Source organism: Carassius carassius, chromosome 15 (assembly GCF_963082965.1).
Source record: "Carassius carassius chromosome 15, fCarCar2.1, whole genome shotgun sequence".
Classification (NCBI taxonomy): Eukaryota; Metazoa; Chordata; class Actinopteri; order Cypriniformes; family Cyprinidae; genus Carassius; species Carassius carassius.
In genome coordinates this window covers 11167400-11184494 of record NC_081769.1, presented here as the reverse complement: position 1 = coordinate 11184494, position 17095 = coordinate 11167400, and the positions used below count along the sequence as shown (strand labels likewise).

At 37.5% G+C, this 17095-nt stretch overlaps 2 protein-coding genes across 4 annotated transcripts in view; one reads left to right on the top strand and one right to left on the bottom strand.

Moving 5' to 3' along the window:
• snrka (SNF related kinase a) overlaps positions 1-1738 on the bottom strand; it is a 59329-nt gene extending 57591 nt beyond the window's left edge. For both annotated transcript variants that reach the window (XM_059567352.1, XM_059567353.1), the window contains exon 1: positions 1522-1738. Coding sequence is in view for 1 of the 2 variants with exons in the window: in XM_059567353.1 (XP_059423336.1) it covers positions 1522-1540 (19 nt within the window). In the remaining variant the exon portion in view is untranslated. The remainder of the gene's footprint in view (positions 1-1521) is intronic.
• A 3681-nt stretch (positions 1739-5419) lies between these two features.
• pomgnt2 (protein O-linked mannose N-acetylglucosaminyltransferase 2 (beta 1,4-)) lies at positions 5420-15953 on the top strand. Of its 2 annotated transcripts, none has more exons than XM_059567350.1 (2): positions 5420-5730; positions 12254-15953. In XM_059567350.1, exon 2 carries the CDS (start codon positions 12289-12291, stop codon positions 14035-14037), a length of 1749 nt encoding a protein of 582 aa, XP_059423333.1. In that variant the 5' UTR covers positions 5420-5730; positions 12254-12288; the 3' UTR covers positions 14038-15953. The 2 variants fall into 2 exon arrangements, with proteins under 2 accessions (XP_059423333.1, XP_059423334.1); XM_059567351.1 differs by lacking the exon at positions 5420-5730 and having other exon boundaries at positions 12310-12450; positions 12600-15953.
• The last annotated feature ends 1142 nt before the right edge of the window (positions 15954-17095 follow it).

The window sequence follows — 17095 nt, the reverse complement described above, 5'->3', positions numbered from 1 at the left end:
TTAATATTACTCAGTACTTAAATGTATAATTACACTGTAACAAGGACACCTTAAAATAAAGTATAACCAAGATCTTTATTACAGCACAACACATCTTTAAGTCAGCTGAACACTACATTACACTACATTACAATGATTATTAAGAGATATAGAAATAAGTAAACCTTTTTTATCACATTTAATAAGTTTTCGTAAAAATTAAATATGGTTAATTGATCAAACCTAACAATATAAAAGTCCTTACCTTTACTTTATATATAAAAACAACAACAACAACAACAACAAAAACAATAAAGACTTCCCAGGAGAAAAAAAAATGAATCTGAAGATGGAAATTTTTAGAATTACACTAAAAGCCTTTTACTTTGTAAAAATGTATGACCTATCAATGAGAGGGAAGAAGGCCTGCAAAAGATAGTGTAAAACAAGTTTTTCAGCAAAGCTTTGATCGGGTTGATAATTTAGAGGCCTTGCATGTGTCAAATATGGTACAGTCGGTTTTGTAAGGTTAAAAGTACTCAAACTGTTTTTTTTTTACATCACTAGACCAAAGGGGCAGTCATGTCTTGCATATTAACATCACATTCCAACCACAAATTACAAGACAGTCGTCTGCAAGCCAGCATTTACATGCCTAGTTTTACCTTTCAGGTTGTGTAACATGATTACAGTACACTAAGCTGTAGGAACGTGTTCCACACCTTACACATACCAGGGCGACATGAGCTATATCGATCAGGCTACAACACTAGGGAACTGAAACTGATCTTCTGAACTCTCTGCAATTGAGTATAAAAGACCTGATGAAGAATTAAACCTCTAAGTGAAGACTCTAAGGCTCCCAAGAAACCACCAACCCTTTTCAAATCCAGCAAATTAAAGTCTGTTAATGTTCATAATAATGTTGGACAAAAGGAATCCTGCAAACACAGAAAAGCAGCAATGGATCAGTAATGTGATCACAAGCGTTAATACTGAGAGCATCAAACCACAGCTACCAAGATGCTCAAGCTCAACAGGAACAAGCATGCAAAACCACATCCAGCTTCTTGTTGTAATGCAATTAACCAAGCTTATTCTGTAAACCAGAGTTCCAAGTCCACCATCATGAAATATTCTCCTAGCACCAATTCTAACAAAACCACATGTGGAAAGAGAGAAACGCATCCATGTCTGGTGATGATCATGGACACATCATGTGAAAGCACACCTGATATCCCCATGCATGTCAGGCCTGATCTGGCCCATAAGCTCCGTATGAGTTCCATACATCCATAGAGAGGAAGAGGATATAAATAATAGCTAGCTGACAATACGTTCCTAACAGACTATGATGATCGGATCCACTGGAACAAGGCCAATCCAGCATCGTGTGCCCCAACAGAGCATGCACACAGCTGTCAAATCGCATCCAGTTTAACGGATGTTGTTTAACGCACGTTTATTGTGGGTTTTAACCAGATGCTAACCGGCTAACAAAGTTAGCATTCTAACGCACTATCACACAAAGCTTTGACTTACCGCTCGTTCCGGCGAACATTAAAACCACTTCAAACTCCGAAACGTTCCAGTGGCTGTAGATCCGCGGACGGTAGAGGTACGGCCCAGCTGAGTGTGAGTCCAGCCCTGCGTGTGTGTGTGTGTGTGGTACACTGATCAGTGTGTGTAAAGGCTGCTAGTGGAAGAGCGACTCTCAGCGCTTCTCGCTCTCCGCCCTGAAACCGTGAACTGCACGCAAACATTAGATGAGAAACATTGTGACTGGCTTCACTGAAAAAATACCATCAGCAGGGGGCGCTGTGTGGCTGTGACTATTGCGCTTGTGTAGACCAGAGCCGTTGTGTAGACTGTCTAAGCGTTTAAAGCGTCTAAGACTGTCTAAATTTATTCATCGTAAAGCTAATTATGGAGCCTCTAGTCCCCCCAAGATGATAGTAAAAAATTGCTCGGGTCTTAAAAAGTGCGAAGAGATAACCATAGCAATGTGGAATTTCAACAGATAACCTGTAAGAATTATCTAGTTGTGACCCGTTGTTTCGATATTACTTAGAATAAAAAAAAATTACAGGTGGTTTTGTGAATATATAATTATTTAATAAAATGTAGTATTATTTTATTATTATTATATTATTATTGTGGTTTATACATCATTTGAAAGCTGATAAGCTTTCCATTGATGTATGGTTTGTTAGGATAGGACAATATTTGGCTGAGATACAACTATCTGAATATCTGGAGTCTGAGGGTGCAAAAAAATAAATAAAATAAAAATAAATTCTAAATATTGGGAAAATCGCCTTTAAATTTGTCCAAATGAAGTCCTTAGTAATGCATATAACGAATCAAACTTTAAGTTTTGGTATATTTACGGTAGGAAATGTAAAAAAATATATTCATGGAACATGATCCTTACTTCATAGCTTACCATAATGACTTTTTACATGAAGGAAACATCTTGACCCCAAAAAATTTGACCCATACAATGTAGGCTGTGGTCCAGGGTCACATATGGTGTTTTTGCAAACAGTCCTCAAATCAGACAAATCATAATTCAAAAAAGGCAAAAGGAAACAAACAATCAACGGCGCAAAAAAAAAAATCACTGTGCTGAATATACAGTACAGACCAAAAGTTTGGACACACCTTCTTATTCAAAGAGTTTTCTTTATTTTCATCACTAGAGTAACACTGAAGGCATCAAGGGCTATTTGACCAAGAAGGAGAGTGATGGGGTGCTGCGCCAGATGACCTGGCCTCCACAGTCACTGGACCTGAACCCAATCGAGATGGTTTAGGGGTGAGCTGGACCGCAGACAGAAGGCAAAAGGGCCAACAAGTGCTAAGTATCTCTCGGGGAACTCCTTCAAGACTGTTGGAAGACCATTTCAGGTGACTACCCCTTGAAGCTCATCAAGAGAATGCCAAGAGTGTGCAAAGCAGTAATCAAAGCAAAAGGTGGCTACTTTGAAGAACCTAGAATATGACATATTTTCAGTTGTTTCACACTTTTTTGTTATGTAGCCTACTGTATATAATTCCATATATAATTCCACATGTGTTAATTCATAGTTTTGATGCCTTCAGTGTGAATCTACAATTTTCATAGTCATGAAAATAAAGAAAACTCTTTGAATGAGAAGGTGTGTCCAAACTTTTGGTCTGTACTGTATATTTCAATAATTTTGTCAAACATGTAACATAGCATACTGCTGCTCCAATCAGTAGGCCCGTCACTTTCTTCATTAGCATCAGTTTGCTTTCCCTTGGAAATAGCTAAAATATCTGTCATTAGCACGTGTTCGGAGGATTATTAAAACACGTTATTCGTTGTAAAATAAATACAATTTCATTTGAAAAAAGCGCTTTAATATCACGTGACACGTATTTGCCCAATCAGAGGTACAAAAAAGATGCGGAAATATAAATAATTCGTTTTAAACTTCTTTTCTTTTCTAGGTTTTCAGTTAAATTCTAATATTGAAACGTCCGCATTCTTGAACGTCTCTGGGCGGGTTTATATTGTGGGGGACTTCATCTTCTAGTTGTTTTAAAGTGAACCTATTTTGTGTGGGCCAGAAAGTTATATTTATATTGCTCGTAACGGCACACGGAGGAGTATGAAACCGTGCGCAAATTGCGTCCAAAATGGATTCAGGGTTAAATGATTCAACTGACCTTTTCGGATTTTGATAGAAGCCTACACTCATATTATATTTATATCTCCATATATACACTGCGCCTTCATCACAAATGAAAATGCTTTCACATTAGGAACCTGTGTAATAGACAGACATGACTGAGACAACATCGTCTTTCAGCGGAACACATCCATTCAAGTTAACAGGCCCCATATGGAATCATTAGTTATAATTAATTCATGAAACTATTGTAGAGCAAACATGCACTTGGAACAGCAATCAGCAATGTGACACATTTGATCGAGTTACAGATAGCCTACTTCTGATTTCAGCTGTAGAACAGCCACAGCCTGCTTCCTGACCCAGGAGACACGGAATCGCAATGGATCTTATCAAAGATGTAATAAAACTGCAGTTCACTGGAAAGAGATGTGGGTCAGTGCCATATGAATACAAGACATTACCATTCGGTTTTTTTTTTAAATATGAAGGTTTATTGTATAATACTGCCTGAACACTGCGAGGAATATATTTTGAATTCAGACTTTATTTTAACATGCCACTTATTGGATAAGTCGTGGCCTAATGGTTAGAGCGTCGGACTCCCAATCAAAAGGTTGTGAGTTCGAGTCCCGGGCCGGCAGGAATTGTGGGTGGCGGGAGTGCATGTACAGTTCTCTCTCCACCTTCAATACCATGACTTAGATGCCCTTGAGCAAGGCATCGAACCCCCAACTGCTCCCCGGGCGCCGCAGCATAAATGGCTGCCCACTGCTCCGGGTGTGTGCTCACAGTGTGTGTGTGTTCACTGCTCTGTGTGTGTGCATTTCGGATGGGTTAAATGCAGAGCACAAATTCTGAGTATGGGTCACCATACTTGGCTGAATGTCACTTCACTAACGCTACACAGCATAAATGTCTTTTAAAGCTATCTACTGCCATCTACTGGTCACTAGAGGTACTCTTTGTATTTAAAGAGCTCTTCGTTGTAACGGGTTAACACAGAATAAATGCTAATTAAAAGGTATGAGATAGACGCATAGCATTATGACACACATAGGCATTGAGAAATCACGTTGATGATTAAAAGATATAGACTATTTTACTGGTAAGCCGACCAGATCTTCTCTGAACGCATTTTAAAATATTGTTGCCCCTCAAATTGGCTCTAGAGGGGGTTGTGTTACAGCTTAAAATCGACAAACTGTACGAACTCATTCATCGTGCCTTTGAGAGACAAATGAATCATCAGTAATTTCTTAGTTAGGTCATTAAAGAACATCAGTAGCCTGGTCAGGTCATACAATTATTATTTTCGTTCATATTGCAGAGGTGTATATTAGTTATAGCAAAATCCCTGTGGTATTCTTGAATGTATATGTATATTATTATTTTGATTAGCTGGTTGATAAAAAAATAATTTCTGTAAATTACAGTCACACCCGAGAGTTTGACAGCCTAGTATTCATTCAAAATCACTTTATAGCCGATATATTCAAACATGCAATCTTTATCTTTAAAGTTTAATTTATAGTTATACCGAAGCAAATTTAAAGTTTAATGTTCGGTTTAAAGTTTAAGTCGATGAGCACATATGTATGCCGTAAGCCACTCTTTTCCTAAGTTACCTGACTAAGTAAGTACATCACCAAGAACATGAATTTGCTATTAGGCTATTTGTGTTGTTTCATTGCGTTCTCATAATGGTTTCTTTCAATTGTTGCAAAGCTCTCGCGATAACACGAATGTAGACGTCAGACTGATTAGAGGCGATAAGATCTCGCGAGGTTTTATTTTCTGAGCTCGGTCATATCTGTGGGTGGACACTTCTCCAGCAGCTGGGTTAATTTTCGCCTAATACGCGCAACAGAGTCAAATTTGCGCTACGCAGCGATACAATTAAGCCAACACGCGATTTGTTAATAACAACTGTGAATGAACATATCGTGTATTAGGCTTAATTGCATCGGAAATGCTGCGTTTGTACGACGTAAAGTTGTAAATGATTGGCACTGGTTTGCTGCAGCTGCTGTTGAATCCGTGTATATGCAGTGAATTAACAACACTTCGTCCTGGCTCACCGTTCCCACAGGTATGTAACGCATTTGTTTTTCCATATGGAGTGATATGTATTATTATTTGTCTCTTATCTTAAACTAAATGCAAAAGTTTTTCCCCCACTCCCCACCAGGTCATGAAGAGCTAGATGAGTCTTAGATAATGACTGATCATCCGCACTATTTAAAGTCTAGATACAGTATCTCAAATCACTGCTCACCTCATGATTCAACAACTCTAATATATTAATATACATCTAAAACATTGTTCAAGACTAGCGTTATTGAATTGCTACGTTACCTGTTGTGTTGAACGGGATAGATAGATAGATAGATAGATAGATGGTGTGTGTGTTTTTATACAAAGATAGGCTACATAGATGGATAGATCATATTACATTTATTCGATCATTTGAGTGCTTGTGTTGTAACTATGAATAATTTGCACTCAAGTGAGTCAGATCTGCTTTAATCATCAGGCCAAAATAAATTATACCATGCCAACATTTCCGGAACACTAAAAAGAGTGGCTATTTTAATAAAAATAGAAATAAAATGAGATGCAAAGGGCAAATCTGGAGAGACAGCACTGGAAGCATTGCCACCACTATGGATAACCATTTGACATATATAAATAAGGCTAGAGAGAAAGCTAATCATTTTGGTAACACTTTTGAATAGGTAACACTTGTTAACTATTAACTACAACATTTCTCTCAATAAATTCTTAATTTGCTGCTTACTAATAGTTAGTAAGGTAGTTGTAAGGTTTAGGTATTGGGTAGGATTAGGGATGTAGAATAAGGTCAAGTAGAATAAGGCATTAATATGTTCTTAATTTGCACTAATGGCTAATACTCTAGTAATATGCATGCTATTAAGCAACTAATAATTGTTACCTATTCTAAAGTGTTACCATCTTTTTTTTCTCTTTTTGTTAAACAATGTATATGCTTTCTGACTGACCGTTACTTTGGTCAATCTTTTTGTTGTTGTTGTTGTCAAGAACAGGGTGCTTTCCAGTCATTCTTAAAGCTACATAGATAGGGGTTGAATCCTCTGAGACATCATAATAACCCAATCTAAAACACTGTTTAACCAGGACATTTTTGTAGAGACATGTCAAGAATTAGGCGTTCCTGCATGTCTTATGAATATTTTGAGAATTCATTTAAAATGGCAAAATATCAAGTTTGATAAGTTTAAAAGTCAAGATGAAATCAAATCTTTAAATATATTATTAATATAATAACTTATCATTAGTAAATATAACATTGTTATAGTAACTAAAGTAAGATATAGTAACTTTCTGTCTTCTAATATTTAAGTTGACATCACTGACGAGTTCTGTAATAGCCAACATGGTGAAAGCTATTAGTTAACATTTCCATTTATGTCAATGGCAGTTGCAAGGCTGAAGCAGGACCCCAGGTGAGAACTGGGTAAAGAAGACCACTAGAAGACTGATTTGGTGATGGCACCCCAAGAACATGCACAGTCCTAAGCCATTTGCCAGTTACTATAATGTCCGTTAATGTGACATTCAAGGCATCAGACAAGAAAAAAAAAGTCTATTTCACGCTTTTTACACTTTCGGTAAAGAAAGATGCATTTCGCATTAAATCTGATAGCGAATGACATTTCATATTGAATTCACTGACTGCATTGTGCCCAGCAGACACATCATTTAAGGGTTGATGTTATCTTTAAAATCAGCTGTAAAAGTATTTCGGATCATTCTTCCTCATCGTCTGTTTATGTTGGAACAGAAATCTCATAGCTATTGCAGTAGCCTCAATATCCATAAGCAAACTCCTTCATATAAGTATATTTCTGCTTTTTGATTTGCATCCTGTCCTTAGCCTGCTCCAGTATTTTGTCATTTTGCTGTCCTCAACCCAGCTCTGCACTGTTACATAGAGTCCTTCTCCCAGGAGGCAAAGTGACATTGTTTCCTGTAACCCCCACTGAAAAGCTCTTTCAGACCCATTCCTCATCTGACCCTGAGGAACAGAGCGATGCTGAAGATATTTGCCTGCTTCAGTGCTTACTATATCAATCAGCATGCAGCTTATTAAGGGTAATAATGATAGGTGAACCTATATAATTCTGGAGCCTGCTTCGCTAGCCTATGATGCTTTATAGAACATAAGAGGCAAATATAAGAAGACCAAGACTGATATTGTGTGGAATTAGAAGTAGCTGTTTTATTGTGCATTATGTGTAAGAGTTAGGAATTTTTAAAAAAGGATGTATTTTTTTTTTAATCCATTCCTCTCTATATTGGGTGTCTTTAGAGTGTAAAAATGTATGTACACAATTAATGCAGCGTCTTAAATGGTTAATTAGTTATTACACTTAGAATTAGTTATAGAAGCTAAAGACACTTAACACACACTATATATGTTGATCCAGGAACATGGTGTACTTTGTGAAATCACTTTCGCCATATATACAGCATATATATGAGCATAGATTACATTAAAACCTGTCATACCAATAACATTAAGTTCTGTGATTCCAGAATGAATATTTTCCATTGGACTGACATTTTCTTATTATCTCTAGCATTCTAATGCACTTGATAGAAGTTTTGTCACCAGCAAAGAATTGTGAAATAAAGTTGGTTCATCTAACTTGACATGTCACAAGTAAGGATAAGTATTAGTACTCAGAAGTGACCGCAATAATCAAATTTTATTTTATTGGTTACAGTGTCATTTTTAATGGTACCTGCTGGTTTTTATCAGGATGCAATGTGTGCCAGTACTTTTAAATCAGTACTCAACACTTTGTTTGGAAACGATGAAGGGTGTTAACTAAGCATGCGGAGCAAATCAGCTGTATATGCAATAGAGCAGCAAGATGCTTGTGGCGAAAGATGTTTAAAAAAGTCTGAAGTGTGTGTACATCAACAAAATTTTAAATCTGCACAGAAAATAGCACAAAATGACCCAAGATCTCGGTCACAAGGTAATTAAAAAATTTATAAACGTTATTGAGAAGCAGGAAGGACAGGCAGACAGCAGAAGAGGCATAATGATTGTGTCTCTTTACCCCAAGAGTTTTCTGTCGTGGGCAGGGAGCAGAGTAGGGAATCTCCTTGGCTATCCTGAAGGGACTCATCAGAGAAGAAAGCCACTGAAAGACTGAGAGCCGTGTCTTCCAGGAGCCTTATTAAAATGCATTAGAAGCACTAGGCTGCCTTCCCCCATCATTGTAGTGCTTATCATCCACATAGCAAACAGCTCAGCTGTACACAAGGGAGCTGGGCAAGCCCAGTCAGCCAAGCCCATATTCCCATTCTCTTATACAGTCATAAACACATGCACCCGGCTCCTCCAAAAACCCTCTCTTGCATGATGCGACCCCCTGCTCTCTTTCTTCATATGCACAGAAAGGACAAGGTTTCAAGGACATGAGATCTGCTTGCTCTTGCAGAGCAATGTAGATCTGGACAGCTCGAATAGACTGAGGCTCCTTAGTGTCATGTGCTCCCAGAGTCTTTATGGCGTTTAGCATATTACTCGCCTCTGTGTCTTTTTAATGCATTTGCAAATCGCTTCGCCAAACAAATCAGTTTTAAACCCTTTCCCCCCCACGTTAAGAGGTCTGAAAAGCTAATATGCGTCAATGGTGTGGATTTAGCTTGGATTTTTCTGTTGTAACAGTGAATGAACCTCCCATAATCTGATCCATTTCACAGTGCATTACGTGCAAGCAGTTTAACATTTTCCTCCCTTTAGGTTTAACCATCAGTTTCGCTCATATCATGATAGCAAAGCAGTCAGTAATGGGAAGCACATAAGCTTGCATGTAATTTTTAAATCTGATCCGCACTCTTATGCTAAAAATATCAGATGGTGCGGATAAAAAAATTAACAACTTGCCTGTTTAGGTATGATATTTATAATTGGAAACCAGAATATCTACTAATGGAGTGTTGAATATCAAATTCCCAAGTTGCTTTATAGTTTTAATGTTAAAGGAATGGTTAAGGAATATTTTATTTATTGAATACTACATAGTCCATGCTGTATATTGCATGCGATATATGAAAAAAAGTCTGTAGAAAAAGTAGTGATTTTCTGCGTGTACATTTCCTTAAACTATAAAACACAACACAGAGCAATGCACAATTTAAAAAATCAAAAGATAATTCCTTCATATTAGTACAGTACACTGGGGTACATTTTTACAGAATGTACTATTTATTTATTTTTAAGTGAAATGGTAAGGAATGTACTTATGCATATAACGGTCTATGCTGCATTGTTGCTACGTGACTTCACATTGCATCCAGTTATCATTTTAATAAATAAATATGGTAATTTATAAATAAATATTGTGTAAAATGTTGTAAGGTTTTTCAGTCTGTTCAAATAATGAGTCAAAATATTTATTACAAATTACTGCTGATTTTATTTGTAATTCGTTCATCACGTTAGAAATTTGAGGCACTGCAGTATTTCATGCAGTATGTGTTGTATGACATAGGTCACCTGGTTATTCCATAAACAGGAAATGCACGTGCTGCACACAGCATACTGTACTACATACTGCAGAAACTGTATGAGTGAGTAGCATGCTAGTATGTTAATCCGAAATAAGCCTTTATTATGGCAGCACTGCATATTTTTGCCTCTGAACATCATTTTGTTGGTTTATGTTTAATCAAGCCTATACTGTCTTTGAGTGGTTATTGTGCAGAGTCATTGAGCTGAGTGAAGCTATTTGAAATAATCACTGGCAGAATGGTGTGGGCGAAACAACTCTGAAGCGATGTGGGTGTTAAGTCCCATGAGAGAGACCGACTAAACATTAAAACGTATGTACCTGTAAATGTTACCCGAAACCGAAATACTCAATTTAGAAATGGACTTACTTGGAACTCATGACTGTTCTTTATTAAAAAACTATTCTTTTTTTATCCCCCGCCTTGCTGAATTTATTTTTTTGTAATTTTTTTTTTTTTTTTGTTAAAAAGATATGTATAAGATGAAGTGCAATATTGATTTAATTATCATGTACAGTATATGCCAAATGTTGGATGGTCTTGAATTATTTTGGACTTTTTCTGTTTTCTTGATAATATATTATTTAATAATATAGAAGGAATAGCTGATTATTAATAATTAGTATTATGAAAATGATTCATTAGTAGAAGCTAACTGTTTCTGTTTTAGAAGGTCATGTGAAATTTTGCCAGCATATGATGTAATGCACCCAGGGGAGACCAACCAATGTTGGGTTTATAACCATTTATTTTTCAGTTTATGCCTAATTTCCAAGCAGACATCAAAGACATTTCAGTCTTAAACAGTTATGTTAGCTGAGATGGTGCCACTGAGGGTTTGCTCAGTGATTTGCAATCTGTAGCTGATTGCATTTGTTAGTTGGCAAAGCCTTTTAATGTTTCCCTCAGGGTTGTCTATGCAGTGAAGGGAATTAAATGCACAACTGGCGACACTGCCGTTTCTGCTGTTTGTATCCTTGTGGATTGGACGTTAATGCCGTTTAAGTCTCAAAAACATAAAATGCTATGGATGAAAACAAACAAAGAAGATTGTCCTTCACATCCTAAAAATTGGCATTTTTTATCCATGAGATGTGACTGCAAGCTCTGCCAAGCTTATCTTTAATTTTTAGTACTAATAAAGACTTTAACATAGCTAGAATGTTGTCTCGTTCAGTTTGATTCAGTCATTGTGAACTATAGAAAGAATTGTTTCTATTTTAGATTACTGTATCAGGTTTTTTATGTCTTTTTGTAAAAATGGTCTCCTTATCTCCCTTTAAAAACTGTCTGTCTGTTTGTTGTCCGAAACCAGAAGGCACAGGCTCAAGAATTAGCTTATAGACTGTTGCATGCATGGTGCGCTGAGAACACACATAGATTTTTTTAGTACTAAATGCTTTAAATGTTTAGATGCAGGTGGGCATCTTAAGACACTCTCTGGTCTCCATGGCTGTTGGCTAACGTAGCATGCCAAAAGCTCAAAGAATGATATTATTATTTTATTAAAAAAAAAAAAAAACAGTACTGCAGGGAGGTAATAAATTCAATTTAGCTTTAACTAAAAACTGATGATTATAGTCCTAAAAATTCCTGAATTTGAAATGTGGTTTATTTTTGCAAGTCAGATTTGGCGGCTTGAGATTAATAAAGACATTCACAATTCACAATGTAAAACATATAACGAGGGCTAAGGTAAGATAACTAAAACATGTAGAGAGTAATGTATATTCAGTCATTGTCACAAAATAAGGTCTAACATCAATTTATATCACCCTAAAGGAGTTTAAAATATTTGGTACATTTTCTTTCTCTTGATATCCTACTCCAGGGGTGTTCAATCCTGCTCCTGGAGGGCGACAGTCCTGCAGAGTTTTTTGGAGCTAAACTCTGCAGGACAGTGTCCCTCCAGGACTGAGTTAGGAAACCCCTGCCCTACTCTTTACCCTCTGTGCTCATTCTGTACCCTACATTTATGATGTATTAATGCAACTCATGAACCTCCTTGTTCAAACTTAGTATTCTGATTCTGATCGTTGCAGGTGGAGCATGAGTGTGTGGTTTGAGTCTTGCTGCAATGCGCGCTATTGGGTGTAGGATGAACCTGCCGGCAGTGCTGAATGGCCTGCTGGTGTCAGTGGTGGCAGCCTTGCTTTGGAAATATGTTCGGCTGATTGAACACACATCACAGTTGGAAGAGGAGCTACAGCTAACACGCCAATCACAGGAGTTCTCACAGGTGCGTATCGACTACCATGGTGCCCTGTTAACACTCCAAGAGCATGGCACCAGAATGGTCTGCACTGGCAAGATGCACACCGATCGCATCTGCCGCTTTGACTACCTTTGCTACTGCACGGAGGCTGAGGAGTTTGTATTCTTCCACAGTAATGCCTCTGTGATGCTGCCTAACCTTGGCCCTCGACGCTTCCAGCCCGCCCTGCTGGACCTCTCGTCTGTAGAAGACCACAACACTCAGTACTTTAACTTTCTCGAGCTCCCGGCAGCGGCTCTGAAGTTTATGCCGAAACCTGTGTTTGTGCCAGATGTAACTTTAATTCTGAACCGTTTTAACCCAGACAACCTCATGCACATTTTTCATGATGATCTTTTGCCCATATACTACACCATGCTGCAGTATTCAGACTTGGACGATGAGGCCAGGCTCGTATTCATGGAGGGGTGGGGTGAAGGGGCTCACTTCGATCTCTACCGCTTGCTTAGCAGTAAGCAACCCCTTCTCAAGGAGCAGTTGAAGACCTTTGGCAAACTCATGTGTTTCACCAAGTCTTATGTTGGATTGTCAAAGATGACAACATGGTACCAATATGGCTTTGTGCAACCGCAAGGACCCAAAGCCAACATTCTGATTTCAGGTAACGAGATCCGCCAGTTTGCATCATTTTTGACTGAGAGGCTTAACATCACGCGAGAGGAGGGCGATGACTACATTGTTGTTTTTAAGCGTACCACTAACAGGCTCATTCTCAATGAGGCGGAACTACTTCTGGCTTTAGCCCAAGAGTTTCAGATGAGGACTGTCACTGTGTCTTTGGAGGAGCAGTCGTTTGATAGCATTATCCAAATTATTAGTGGGGCAACAATGTTGGTCAGCATGCACGGAGCCCAGATGATTACCTCCATGTTCTTGCCCCGTGGTGCCGCTGTGGTTGAACTCTTCCCGTATGCTATAAACCCAGAGCAGTACACACCCTACAAAACCTTGGCCTCATTACCTGGCATGGACCTTCAGTATGTTGCATGGAGAAACACCATGGAAGAGAACACTGTTACATATCCTGATCGCCCCTGGGATCAGGGTGGCATCGTCCACATTGAGAAGGAGGAACAAGAACGTATCCTTGCCAGCAAGGATGTGCCAAGGCATCTTTGTTGTCGTAATCCAGAGTGGCTTTTCCGCATTTACCAGGACACTACTGTGGACATTGCTTCTTTTCTGGACCTACTTAGAGAAAATGTAAAAAAGCCTAATCCGAAAAAGGCCAAGGTGGCTAGCACTGTACATCCTGGTCGAGTCAGAGAGCCCAAGTGTCAGACGTCAGTACAGGCTAGCAATGAAGCAAAGCTCTCAGTGTCATGGCAGATCCCTTGGAACCTGAAGTACCTGAAGGTTAAAGAGGTGAAATATGAGGTGTGGATCCAGGAGCAGGGAGAGAACACGTATATGCCTTACATTCTGCCCCATCAGAACTACACCTTCTCGGAAAACATCAAACCCTTTACCACATATTTAGTATGGGTGCGCTGCATCTTCAACAAGAACCTCTTGGGCCCATTTGCAGATGTTCTTATATGTAAAACTTGATTCTTTAATCAGGTTAGAAGTAAACACTGTCAGCTAGCAAAGAATTAATTTGAAGATTAATTCTCAGGAAATATCCTGAAAATTATAAGGTGTGACATGGCTGAATTATTTTTGGACTTGGTTGTCACTCATGTGACTTGATTGTTCTTCATGGTCCTTATACAGTGTCATGAACTCACAGAGAACGAACGGCCTGACTGCAAGGAAGGTTAGAAGAGAATGCAGTTTGCAGAACTGCCAGTTCTTTTAGTTCCTACCATCATCCAAGCAAAGTTCTCAATGGCTTTATTTATCATAAATGCAATGCATAATTTTAATTTGCATTTATAAGTCCAAAACACTGGTTTTGTCTGACACCTGCTTTGGTTAACTAAAATAATGCACACATTTCTGTGGCTTAAGCAACCTGATATGAATTTTATGTGACCTTGTGAGTGTGCCCTTTTTATTTTTTATTTATTTACTTTAGTTATGAAGAAGCTGCTGCTTTTTGTTTTTCATAAAAAGGCGGGGGCGGGGGTTTTAGAAATTAGTATGAAGTATCTGCGAGAGGGTAGAAGAAAAGTCGAAAGATAACTTTAAGATGAATATTATACTATTTAAAAAATAGGCTGCTTTTGTGTGGGTTGACTCTAGTTTGCTGCTGCAGTCTCGATGTTCTTTTTTAACCAGCCTCAAAACCACTGATTATTATCTACCTGTTCAATGGAAAATGTTTGAATTTGTTTACCATTAAGATGTATAAAATCGCATCACAGAATGAAGACTTATATATTCAAGTCAGTAGTATTTTTGAGGACTGGGGTGAAATAGTTTTAAGATAGTGGCCTGAAATTTGAAAGCCTTTTTTTTTTTTTTTTGATGGCATGTCAGTAATCACTTCTATGTTAAGTAGGTCTAAGTTGGAACCACTGTGTTAAGCAATGAAGTGTGTTTGGTGATAACAGCTTAGTGGGCTAGTAGCACAAAGAAATTTTGGGTCAAAATGTCCAGTTCATGAATTGTAGGGTTTTTGATACATGTCCAGTAGAGGAGTAACAGTACAAACCTAAGGCTTACAGAATGCAATATTAAAGATTTGAAGTTAAATATTTGTGTAAAAAAAAATCTGTTTAGATGTGCTTCATATCCTGCCATTCAACAAGTTAACTTAAAACAGTATCTATATCTGCTTTAGAGAGGGACAGTCCCAGTGTTTAAAGATGCTTGTGCATATTCTTTATATCTGATCTGAATTTCTGAAATGACAAGCTGTGTTGTAGTGGCTTATGGTTAATTAAGAAGATAGAAACATGTATTTTATCTTGGACAATTATTTTTTGAAGAAGACTCTGGAATGCTATACATACTGTAGCCCAGATTTGCACTGTTGAAATTTTCTTTCACTACTATGATCAACGAATGGAACATGAGAAATTCAACAACGAACCACAAGGTTTGTTTGTGTTTTGCTCTGAATGGCCTGTCAAGTCATCTGTATTGTGTGTTTTTTTGTTTTGTTTTTTTCTACAGGTTAAACCAAGAACATTTCTAATTGAAATTCACAAATGGCAAACCTCGGCCATGGAGTTTATTAGCATAACTGTGTTTCTATGGTAATTTTATTCAAGTATGAGGATAATAATTGAATTCTGTTTGTAATACAAAATAGCAGAAATGTCCTGTGCATATAATAAAAGAGAAAAGCTTGCATGTTGATAAGTTGAGAAGCAGATGTTTATGGTTGAAAACTTTGCTTGTTTCTCATTATCTCATTTTAATAATTAAGTTTTCAATGTAGAAACAGATATATGATTGCAGGCTTTTTTCCTGTAAACCACATTGTTTCCTGTGCCAGTTTGTGAGATTACCATTATGTGCCACTGGAATGTCATACATCATTTTTGTCACTTTTATTAAATGTACAATTTCCCAGATGTTTGTGTGACGTTTTTATTTCAAAGTCTCTATCGTTCATATTTAATGTTTTAATAATTTAAAAATTTTTTGTATTGTTGTAGTCTTGAGAATCTTGAGATTTGTAAATATTTAACCTTTAAGACGTATTATTAGACAGAAACCCAAAACAAATGGACTGGTAAATAACATCACTCCAGCAGTCATGAATTGGATTTTTTTTATTTGTTTTGGCAGAATGTGCAGTCTTGCTGTCATGAATTTAAACCTAAAGATTATAGTTTTAACTAGTCATTTTAGCTCCAAACAATTATATGTGCCCAATTTAAATTACTGCACTCAATTACAGATTATAATATACAGATATGTTTGATACTAGTGTTGTCAAAATTACAGAATGCAATACCATTAGCAAAAACTGCCATTTCTTGCTAACATTTGAGCACTGTTGAGCAGATTCTATGCCCTGTTAACAAGGACTATAACTATAAAGATAATGATAAATATATAGTTCTAAATATTCTCAATATTAAAGAATAGCAGTCCACACCACTACTATAATGATAAAGGCATAGAGAAACAATATCGTTTGGATTATTTTCAGAACAATTATTTTTTCCAGCTGATTAAGGATACAGACATTGACTGTCATTTAGAATCCATCCTGCTATATCGAGCTTGAGAATTTAAAGCGACAGACACACGTGCGCTTCGAATAAACCAACAATATCATTCGCTGGTGTGGATGCAAATATCATTATTTTTATAGTTATCTTTATTGCTATCATGCTTGGTGTGAATGACATGGCTGATTTATACTTCTGTGTCGAACATATGCCGTTGCCTACGCATAGACGCACATCCTAAACCGTAGCTTACACCGTAGCCTAACGTGCACCTTTCCAAAAATCTAACAATGCATCAATTCTACGCGGACCGCAAGCACAGTGATTGGTCTGCTAGAATCTCATTATTATATAGATAGCTATTTGTGTGCACGTTTGTGTTTGCGCACATTTTTCCCTGTTAAGCAAAAAAAAAAAAAAAAAGCAAAATATCATGTCAGAAAATTTTGAGACTCTGAGTTCCGATGTCTTTCTCCCCTCAGCATCTCCACACAGCACAGCAGTGTAGCACAGGTTGATCCAGTGTTGCCAAGTCC

Coding starts and splice junctions, on each gene's coding strand:
- pomgnt2 (XM_059567350.1), top strand. CDS start 12,289: ATGCGCGCTATTGGGTGTAGGATGAACCTGCCGGCAGTGCTGAATGGC.